Raw genomic sequence first — 12,049 nt, forward strand, 5'->3', positions numbered from 1 at the left:
AAAGAAAGAAACTATTGCAATAAAGAATAAATTTTAAGCATGTGTAATAAAATAACACATTTTCAACAAATTCTACATAACTCAACACAAAATTTTTTAAAAAATATTATCCTCTTTGTTGTGTTTATTTTTGGCTTAAAATTATATACACAAACTACCTAATGTTAAATATTAGTTAAAAATTATTCCTAAACTAAACACAACCATCACTAAAAAACAGTTAAACCCAGAAGATGGTTCTGGGCAAGAGACCAACGAATTCCACAAGCGGGGAAAGCCCAACAATTTATAAAAAAAAGAAAGAAAAAAAAGAAGAGAAATTGTTATTTCCACTCCCACTTTACACTATTGCACTCCTCTTCTCATTTTTTATACTTAGACTACCCGACTATCCTCATCTCTTTCTTCATCTCATACAATGGATGATTTGTAACAGGTTACAGGTTTATTTTTTTGGGGGGTTGTAGGGGACTCTTTATTGGTTTCGGTTTGTACATTACAGATTCATAGCCTGCAAATCTGGAGGCTATCGCTATTATTGACAAATTCTATGGGTACCCAGGTGTAACGTAGCTTGCAAAACAAAAAAAAAAAAGAATATATGGGAAGGGGAAGACATATTTGTATTATCCATGAAAAATAGTGAAAATATTAGATATGAAAGTGCAGGATGAAAAACAGAGTAATTCATTGATAAAAGTGCTACAAGAAATGGTTTATATATAAAGGATAAGGAAACTAACTAACTGTATAAAATGTAACTAATTGTAGCTTATAACAGACTAACAAAATCGTGATAGAAAATGTGGATTATTTTTTAAAAAACAAAATTTTAAAATTTATTTGAAAAATAAAAGGAAAAAATGCATTATTTTTTTCATTATTCATGTGAAATAATGAAAGAGACACAGTTTAATTTCAATACTTTGATTGTTTTTAGTGTTATTTTTTAATTAAACTTTTATCTCAATAACTAATAACTAATATCAATTTTTAATGTAAATTTTTATTACGTGAGTCGCTAAAGTTAAACTTTAATTTCAATTAAAAACATCATAGAAAACATCTAACTTACTAGTTACTACACTTAAGTTTTATCCAATACTACCACTTCACATGTCCTTAGATTCGGTGACATCATAGCAGATTGGTAGGACTCAGTTCAGGACGATGGTTGAGTGGCATGGGACTACAATGAGACCCTACTTTGTTGTTGTCCATTCCTTTCAAATTAAAAATAGCCATGATGATCAAACATTAGATTATGTCATTCTCTACTGGTCCTCTTCTACTAGCTTAAAATGAATATTAATTATTTTTAAAATTTCAATGAATTTTCTATTTATTTTGTAAAAATATGAAGAAGAAAAAAATTGAATTTTTCTAAACGACTAAAATGATTCTTAAGCCGTAATCAAATGGGCCCTTACAAGCTGTTTATTGCACGGAAAAGAAAAGAAAAGAAAAATGTGCAATTCATTTGCACATGATGAGGACAAGGATCCAACAGAAAACTATGCAAAGTGTCTATTAGGTTGCGATATACAATCAAAGTACAAACAGAAGCAAAGAACATACTGGAACAGATTAATAACAGAAGAAGGGTCTATGATTGAAAAAGTGGAGCCCAAGATCAAGTTGGAGATTGAGACTAGCCATGGCACATCCGTGCAAGTATCATATTACCCTCCCATAAGACAAGGTTCACTGCACAACACAAAGAGAAGGAGCTTTGCCAAGATGTCCTTTGATGGACACAACCATTAAGAATGAAGTTGATTACCACATGGGAATAGGCTTCAATTGAGAACCATAAGCTACCTAGATCCCATTTCTATTTTATAATTTATAGTTTGTTATTATATAAAAAGATAATCATCTAATATATAAATCAATTGACATAAAAAATTATTTTATAATTTATAGTTTATTATTATATAAGAAGATAATCATTTAATATATAAATCAATTAACATGAAATAATTTCAATTTAACCAGTCATTTATAACCTTATTAGATATATATTTTTGTTGTTAAGTACTTGAAAATGATTTTTTTTTTGTTTATGATGATCTTACCCAACTAGAATAAAAACATCTTCTAAAAGATTTTTGTGATATATAAAAAAAAGCACTTTAAAAAATATTTTGATCAAATCATGAAAATACAATTGAATACCTAAGTTTTTTTCATTCACGATGATTTTGTGTAACTTAAACTCATTGAAATACTCGTAAAAAGAAAAGGCCATTGAAATCAGAAAAATAAAAATTCAAAGCACTGATTTTACAATGAGATGAAAATTTTTCATTAAATTTATTAAATGGACAATAATAAACATTGTTGTTCATTGATTTTATTTTAGTTACTCGACAGTTTTGTCCTTTGTAACTTTTTTATTTTTTTGAGTATCTTTGTCCTGAATGAATCTTAAACTTTTTTTTTACGGAATGAATGAATGAATCTTAAACTTAATTAGTTGAATCTAAGTTCTTATTATATATACCCTATATAAGTTTAATTGGTTTTAAGTTGTAGTAACAACACATGTCAAATGTTTAAGTTAACACCAACTTTATTAATTATATTTATATTGATTATCTTAATAAAATTCATATTATTATTATTAAAAAATAATATATATTATTATACATTTTAATATATCATAATTATTATATTATATATTTTTTATATGTAGGAATTAAACATAATATTAGAAGTTTACATTATTTAACCAAACTCATTAGTATATAATATATAACATAATATATAAATAATTTATATACATATAATTAAATGATTCATACGTAAGATGAAAAAAATTGTGAGGACCAGATCAAAAGAATTACACAAACGCGTAAAATATTAAACTTTACAAAGCTCTGACTATTTTCAAACTGTACTGGAATTTATTGAGTATGCACCCAGTTAAAATAATACTACATTTTTACGTTGCCAACATGGTAGAGGGTGGTTAAGTTGTAATATAACTGGTTTACAAAATTCACACATAATCTATTTTTTTTATCTTCTTTAGATGAAAATAATGATACATCAATGATTTTATATATTTTTTTAAAATTCTTTTTTTATATCTCTTTCAATTACATTAAAATAAATATACATAAATTAATATTCATAAACACTGATGTGTAATGTAACACTTTAAGAAAGATTTTTTTTTTTAAAGATGATATTAATATGATATAATAAAAATAAAAATTTATAATAACTCGCATATTAGTAAAAAAAGGTTATTAAATGATTCAGTATAATTATATTATTTATGATTTTAATCAATAATTATGTATATAACTTAATATTTTAAATTAATTAAAATCTCTTAAATTAAAGAATAATACAATTAATTATTATTAATAAGTATATCTTTAATAATATATTTTTTATTATTGATATTTCACGTAATTATTTATGAAAACTATAAATATAAACACTCATTATATTAAATATCTTATCATACTTTTGTTTATATATATATATATATATATATATATATATATATATATATATATATATATATATATATATATAAATAATAGTATCCAAGTGAGGGTTGGATAACATCATTTTTTATTTTTATTTTTTGCTTAAAACAGTAACTGGTATATATTACAGCTCTTGATAAAAATAAAAATGTAAACAACAAAAAAAAAAAGAACAATGTATATATATAACTTATATATGCTTAATCAACGATATCATGCAAATTCAATTAGGAAGAAATTTGTCATCACACTAATAATTCTATCCAACTTAAAAACTTGATTGAGTCATGAAGTGAAAGACATCTGAATACTGGAAAGCTTATGCACCATACTATCATTGATCAATTCTGTTTGAATGTTGTAATATTGTTTAATTAAGTTGATTAATTGTCGGTAAAGTGTTAGTTTCTTAATAGCCTAGTAGAGTAAACACCATACTAATTAACATTAATAGATTGACTACATAAAGTACTTAATCTTGAGGTTCTGAACTTTACAAAACCTTAAGTCGTTGCTTATTACAAATAGTATACAATAAATGGAATACCGCGTTAAGGATAATAACTTCAGAACATAAATGCGTGGATTTAAAAGGAAATTAATTGGTATTTGAAATCATAAATGTGCAAGAAAATTTAAATACTCCAACTTTAACTTAAATACAAGAATGTAACTTTGCTTAAAATAAATGCCTGGAACTATAAAGTGCAATGAAAATAAGATGCAAATGAAAATAAAATGAAACTCAAATGTAAAAGTAACGTAAATGAGAATTGAAAAGAAAAGAAAATGAAGAAGTACTCATATCTAATTACTTTGTGAAAAGGATTATTTATAAAAGGTTTGGGGTATTTAATTAATTTTCTTGTACTCATATCTAATGTACATTTTTGCTGAAAAATTAAAAAAAAAAATGTATGATAACTTCTGGCGGATCTGTTTACTGATCAGTGAGTTTGGGTGATGAGAACTATATGCATTGCCTTTTATTATATATCCAACTAATTAACAAAGAGTGACGTACCAATTAATGCCTATTTATGATACGTAGCAATTCATCAGAAAGAAAGTAGAGAAAGAAAACAAAACTGGTTATTGATTGCTTGTTCAATCTTTTGAAACGATATAGTGTTGAGTACGATTTATGGTGAAGTTTTGGTAGAAACTAATCACAGCACATATGGTGGAAAGTGAAAACTTGTGTTATAATAAAAATTAAAAGTAGATGTTAACAGTCTCGCGAGGGTTACCTAATTGAAATATACGTACCCTTACACTTTTTGATAAAAATGTGAAACTTACAAGCATTTGTTTTTCATTCTCGTTGCACTCATTTCCTCTTTAATTAGGATTCCTTAATTATACACAAAGAGGTCATTGGCATCCCAATAATTTGTTATTCTTCCGGGGAAAAACAGAAGAGAAAGATCATCAACATGGCCTGCTAGGTGATTACACCCCAAACGTCCTGATATGACATTAACAACTATTCAACTATTACAGAACAAATTATAGTTACGTAATCTTTTATTATTCAATATCAAATTATATATAAAAATGTTATTATCATGGTATTATATGTTTTAAAACAAAAACAATAAAATGTAAATATGTGTAATAAGTGATCGAAGTTTTTCAAGAATAAGCAATTCTGTAAATGTGTTTCGCAGTTGATCGAAGGTAAGTGGTTTAAACATTTACGGAAGAAGTGATTCAAAACCCACTGACTTTTTAAGTATGATGAGCTCGATTATTTTGAAGTGATTAAGTATTTAATAATTAGTTTTAAAATGATAAATGTCTAGGCTAGGTGCTCAACATTAGGAGTTTTACGTAGAAAGTTTTGAGGATTAATTAGCAGATATACATAAGTTGTCTATATAATTTAACAAGTATTGAATTCATTTTAGAGGTTAGTTAAGTCGTTAATAAAATGGTAGGATAGTTCATTTAAGGTATATATTTGGATGACGAAATTGGAATTATGGTTTAGAATTTTATTTTAATTGTAGTTTTAATAAAATTGATTCAGAGTTGCAGACTTCATATTTGAATTAATCAAATTAGACATAATTAAAATTCTAATTAAGTTCAATATGATGTAAATTTTTTTTGTAAATTTCATATCTTTTACATTTTACTTTAATTAAACACAATCATAAAAATAATATACTAAGTCATAATGATAGTTACAATTGTGGTAACAAAGATTATGACAATCTGACAGTGATTATTAATGATGAGTATAATAATATTAATGGACGTAACAACAAAAATAACAATTGTGATAATAATGACAACAAAAATAATAATAAGGAATGTTCTTATACGTGTCAATAGAAATTGCCAATTTTTGTTAACAACGTCCCAACATAACAAAACTTTGGAGAAGAGCAACATAGATATCGTTATAATTCCAAACACACTTTTAGTAGATAGAATAAAGAATGAGTACTTTAAATAGTTAAATTAATCGTTAAAATTGTAAGCATTCATAAATTGATCCTAAAAAAAGAAACAAATTTAATTTAATTTTTAAATATGTAAAAATATAATAAATTAATCTTACAAATAATTTAATAATAAATTAATTTTTAAACTTTATAACTTAATATTAACTTAATATCAAAAAATATCTTTAAATATTACAAATTAATAATAAAATAATTTCAAAATTTTTAACAATAAAATTAATTTTACATTTTTATGTATGTATTAAATTTATATTTTTTTATATGAAGAATAATTTATCACTAAATCATAGTTTCAGGTAACGAATTTGGCTAGTTATCTGAAATAAATAAGCAAGTGAAATGATATGATAATGGGGGTACAATTGATATGATTGATGAGTGAATTGGGAATAGGATCATAGTGATTTGTCTGAACAAAGGATGCAGTTGGCTAACAGGTTGAGCGGCTTTTATGACAGATGGTGTTCACGGATGAGTAAGTCTGAAATTTGATTCATTAGCTTCACATTTAACTCACTTTTGTATTATTTAATTAACGACACATGCAAAGATTACCAAGTGAAAGTGTCAAATGACAATCAGAATCTGTAACAGCCATCGCAAGAAGTGGTGCACACCATTTATACTACTTGTCACCACCATTTTATTTAGCAGGATGAGGCTAACCCTGTCTGCCTTTTTTTCTTTTTCTTTTTAAAAATTAAGTAAAATACAAGAAATTTAAAATAAGATTTTGGATTTTCATTTCATTTCATTTCATTTTCGAATGGAACTGATATTATCATCAGGTTTAAAATCCAAAATTTTAGATAAATGTACTTTCTTAATAGTTTATAGTTTCAATAATTAAAGTAATTGGATAAATTAGTGCAATTAAAAATAATTAAGCTGACAAATAATATTTTCTATTTTCATAATTTTTTTTATATTTTTGCGAGTATTGATTGATTAATAGTATAAACACTTTTTTTCTTTTCTGAATGATAAAAAATAAAAGTATAAACACATTTATAAGCTTCAAAAAGCAACTTTGTCTAAAGAATATTAAAAACATTTCTAATCAATGGACTAGGTTATATAAGCTTTTAATTAGCATTCCTAAAAAAATTTATTAGCAACTTAAAAGCTTTATCAACTAGTATTGACAAATATCCTAAGTTTATAATTTTTCTATCCATTTTTTGTCCAATATATTGAATTCACAGGTTAAAGAGAAAATAAAACGATTGATGGCGATAAATGCATTTTATTAAATTTTTGTCTGAAACTGAAGACTACATAATATAATAAAATCGTTACACATTAAACCAATTGACTTCAAGCAAAAAATAATCGAACCCGAACATGGACAATACTATTTTATAAGCTAGATCATGCTTTATTAAAAGATTCTACCTTAAAAAGTTCAACGATTCTGAACTTGTTTCAAAAGTTAATCTAATTAACGTATTGAACAGGTGACCACCTAAATACAGAGTAAGCATATTTTAATATAAGGGAGTTGTTATTGGCTCTAATCTCTTTGCCATTGGTCCCTAACATAGTTGTGAATTCCTCTTTTACCCCCTTGCCGTGTCACCATCCAACCCAGCAACCCCAATGCCGCTGCAACAGCGTCAGGTGCCACTAACACCTCTAATCTGCATTAATCTAGAACCATGACTTAGATCTTCACCACCATCATCAAATATGTTATCAACGTGCAGAGGAAGAAGAGTGAAAAAGGCAACAAAAGCATAGTTCTATTTTTGGGTAAAAAACATAAATAGCATGATTAAACACCTCTAATCTGCATTGATCACAATTTCATTGCAACTGAATCATTTCTGTGAAAATAATACTTTTGGAACGAAAAAAATGGTGTAAATCCCTTGGTAGCAACCAATAGCAACTCCCAATCTACTTCAACTTTGTGGTTAAATTTCCGGCATTGGATACTAATTGGGCCAAGCTAAAAACCTTATGGAAACGGATCACAAAAAAACGAACAAAAAATTGGGCCAAGTTTAAAAAATTCAACCCAGTACTGTGCTCTCGAAAACTAAACGCAAAACACCAACGCCTCATGGAAACTTCAAAGAACCTACGGCGCAACTTTTTTTTAACGTGTGATGGTGAACAAACAACGGCATAAATAAAATTGTTAATCATCCACCGAAATAAAGTAAAAAAAACGTGTCCATGTTGAATTTGGTTACATTGACACCTTTTCACGCGCATACTTTTCCTATCCTTGATGCTATATGCTAGGAATAAGCAAGGCAAGAAGAACACGTCACGTTTTAATAGCAAAAAAATCCAAAGACGTTCGAGAGAAGATGAAAATCAACACCCCATGTTTTAATAGCAAAAAAAATTGCGAAGAATTAAAATATAACTTTTTATGAAACTCACAGAGTTGGCCAAAGTGAATCTAATTATTCAAATATTTCAGTTTAGGATCATTACAAATGCTAAGTTGTTGATTGATATATCTATCTTCTATACATCCCATAACAGACAAACCGGAACATAACACTAAAAACAACCCTAAAACAAGAAATGTATTGCAAAACGAAAAAAAGCAGCAGCAACTACGTTATTACTCTTATTATTAGCCTAAGCACGTTCTCCACGGATGCGGCGTGCGAGTTGAATGTCCTTTGGCATGATGGTCACCCTCTTGGCGTGAATCGCACACAAGTTGGTGTCCTCAAACAAACCCACCAAGTAAGCCTCCGCAGCTTCCTGAAGCGCAAGAACAGCGTGACTCTGGAACCTCAAATCGGTCTGCACAAAAAAATAAAAGCTTAATTTACAACGAAACAATAAACAAAAAAAAGGTAAGAATGAAAAATTAGGGTTTTGACTTTTGAATTAAGAACATTTTTTTTTGTTGACAAATGTTAATTGTTGGTATTGTTAGTTTTGTTAGCGGGGGATTCTAACCCAGAACCCAGAAATTCTCCCCCTTCCCTTGTCCCTTCACCACTGATCAATAAACTAGTGTTTTGAAATAGGAATATACCTTGAAGTCTTGCGCAATTTCACGAACAAGACGCTGGAAGGGGAGCTTGCGGATCAGAAGCTCTGTGCTCTTTTGGTATTTTCGGATCTCACTGAAACCACGGAGAGAATAATTCAATAATCCGCGAAAATTCGAAACAAGAACGTGATGAGAGATGAAAGATGAAAAAACAAAACAATTTACTACAGAAGAAGGAGGATTACCGAAGAGCAACAGTTCCAGGGCGATAGCGATGAGGCTTCTTGACTCCACCGGTTGTCGGTGCAGATTTCCTTGCAGCCTACACAGAAATCACGCGTTTATTCAATTATTAATATCCAAAATCACATAATTACGTAATTGAAGAATCAATTGTCAATAAACCTTCGGGAAATTAGGAATAAAAGGTAATTGAAATCGAGAAACCCTAACTAGAAAAAAAAAACGAAACCCTAAATAATAAAAAAAATAGTACCTTGGTGGCGAGTTGCTTCCTAGGAGCCTTTCCACCGGTGGATTTGCGAGCGGTTTGCTTGGTACGAGCCATGGAAAACGATTGAGAGAGGAAGAAGACGCAGAGAAGACAGAAAATTGATTTTCGAAGGTGCGAAAGAATAATTGATGTGCGATGTGGAAAAGATGGAACAGTTGATTTGGTTTTTATATGGGCGTGTAATACGAGGGTTAGGTCGGTTTAATTGGTGGATAAGAGACGTCGACTTTGAAGACTTCAACGCTAATTAGGATTTGATAATTGATCGTAATCCGTGTGCTTGTTTCTAATTGGTCAGTTTGAGGAACTCAGGATTGCCAGCGTGGACGATTTGTGTTTCTTTCGTGCCCGGCGAACCCCAACTCACTCTATTGGCGGCCCAAAAAACACACGTTAAACTTAAACCCCTCCTCCAAAAACTTTTAACTAAAAATATACTACTGACAATTTTATTTTTTTTGTTATAAACAAATTAAATTATTAACTACTCCAAATTTGAGGAGTATCTTTATTTTTATTCTGAAACTATTGACCATCTAAAGATGGTCTCTAAATTATTAAATATCTAAAGATGCAAGCGTCATCACATAATTTTTTTGCTATTTTAATTATTAAATTAGTTTCTTAGAGATTTAAAATATCATTGTATTATTTCTTTTATTATTTTGTCACTGCATTGGTGTGTCAGAAATTTAATTTATCATAATCTCTGAAAAATACTAAAATGATAACAAAAATAAATTTTAAAAGTTTAATTTAATGACATATTAAATCTTGTAAGTTATGTTTGATGAAATAAGATTATATATTTGTGTCCAATCCTCTTTGTTGTGATTTGGGGTCTCTCCACATGTAGGTCCCACAACTCCTTTGTGCCTTCTTGCTTTTCCTTGACTTGAAAATTTCAGCTAATGGAAAAAAAAAAATCTTCTATTGTCATTCCTGCCTTGAAAATAACCAACATTAAATGTGAGTATTTATTCATTAAATCTTAATACATCTCACAAGTGTTCAAATTTTGGATTTTTTTTACTGCAAAAAAGCTTATTTCATTTCATTAAGAATCAAGCCATCAATACAATAAAAAGCAAAATCAAAACAATGTGGACTAAGATAAAACTTAGATGCCCTTACAAGAAAATGAGTGACTTAGTTCGCTTGTCTACAAATAAAACTCACACTCAATTGTAAATTAAGTGGATGTTGTTGTTGCATGCACTTAATACGTAAAAAATGCAACCAGTCTCGGTCTCTATTTTGGTGCATGACTAAAGTATATCATGGACATGTTTGCACTCAGTTTCAAAGGTGATGTGTTTGTGTAGCTCGAGTCTCGTGCCCATAAAACAGCATTCATTCGAAAATCATTTGAGGCAGCAAAGATGGAGGCGTCCACATTCCAAAGTTGGCTTTTCTTTATTTGGTGATCTGCAACAGGAATTTCTTACCCAGTTGCTTAAGATGAAGAAACGAATTGTTGGAGGAACTTACCACTGGAGAGAGTGTCTGGTGCACCCCATTTTCTTCAACACACAAACTGTTTCTTACACAAGAAATGGTAGCTTAATAATAAAATATTATTTCTTTATCTTCTACAACATCAACCACCGTACCAATCCGAGGGAAAAAAAAAACAATATCAAGAAGCAGAAGAGTAAACAAAACACTCAAACAATAAACAACACAACAATCACAAAACACCAAATCTCCAAATACAATGATTGAAAAAAAAAGAATGAATCCTAAAGGCAACACGTTGAGGCCGGCGTCGATTATACAGTTGGTTCTCGACGGTGAGGCCATGGATTAAAGACCGCGCTGGTGTGAGTGTGATATGGAGAGAGTAAAAGGAGGGATTTGGAAAGAGCACGTTGGAGGGTAGAGGAATCTGTATTGAAGAGAGATAGGCGGGGAAGGCTCTCGAGAGCACAATTGAATGCCTTTAATTTTTGAAAGGGTAAATTGAATTGAAAAATTTATGATGACACAAATTTTTGTTACCGTTGGCAATCAATTGTCATATTTGATGAAACTATTCTTTTTTGGGTTGCTTTGGGCATCCAGCAGTTTTGCTCGGCACCCAGCAACGCGGGTAAAAAGATTAAAATATGCTTCATCTTCATCGTTTCTTCTTCTTCTTAGGAAGTGCTTTTTCTTCCTCTTTTCTCTGGTGCTTCTTCTTCCTCTGTTCTCCGGCGACGGTGCTTGTTCATCCTCTTTTGTCCGACAGTGCTTCTTCTTCCTGTTTTCTCCGTGGGTGGTTGGCTGGTTCGTCGTGGTCCTTGGTTGCTGCTGTGGTGCTTTTGTCTTCTTCGTGGCTGTTGTTCCTTTGGTCTTCTTGATCGCCTTTGAGGTTAGTGAATCCTTCTCCACATGTTTCTGCATTGTATTGTAGTGTTTTGGTTTGCATTGTTTGTGTGCCTTTCTGGTTGTTGGTTCTCCCATGCCCCTGCTTCTTCGTTCTCCCATGTCCCGTCCATGGATTGGAATCCGTATGAGTCATACGGATTGCGAATCATATAAATAGTATTAGGAAACTTTGTGTCAGCTCTCAGCAAGTTCATTGCAGATCGATATTCATCAAATTATT

At 29.7% G+C, this 12,049-nt stretch overlaps 1 protein-coding gene across 1 annotated transcript; it reads right to left on the reverse strand.

Moving 5' to 3' along the window:
- Window positions 1-8,378: 8,378 nt before the first annotated feature.
- On the reverse strand, window positions 8,379-9,678 carry LOC114393953 (histone H3.3). Its single transcript, XM_028355473.1, has 4 exons — window positions 9,442-9,678; window positions 9,191-9,267; window positions 8,988-9,078; window positions 8,379-8,749 (listed from the first exon to the last, which is right to left on the reverse strand). Exons 1-4 carry the CDS (start codon window positions 9,511-9,513, stop codon window positions 8,579-8,581), a joined length of 411 nt encoding a protein of 136 aa, XP_028211274.1. The 5' UTR covers window positions 9,514-9,678; the 3' UTR covers window positions 8,379-8,578.
- Window positions 9,679-12,049: the final 2,371 nt, after the last annotated feature.

The sequence above is a fragment of the Glycine soja genome, chromosome 17 (assembly GCF_004193775.1).
Source record: "Glycine soja cultivar W05 chromosome 17, ASM419377v2, whole genome shotgun sequence".
In the NCBI taxonomy this organism is placed as follows: domain Eukaryota; kingdom Viridiplantae; phylum Streptophyta; class Magnoliopsida; order Fabales; family Fabaceae; genus Glycine; species Glycine soja.

Coding starts and splice junctions, on each gene's coding strand:
- LOC114393953 (XM_028355473.1), bottom strand. CDS start 9,513: ATGGCTCGTACCAAGCAAACCGCTCGCAAATCCACCGGTGGAAAGGCT. Junction 9,268..9,441: donor GGAAGCAACTCGCCACCAAG/GTACTATTTTTT, acceptor ATTTCTGTGTAG/GCTGCAAGGAAATCTGCACC. Junction 8,750..8,987: donor AAATTGCGCAAGACTTCAAG/GTATATTCCTAT, acceptor TTTTTTGTGCAG/ACCGATTTGAGGTTCCAGAG.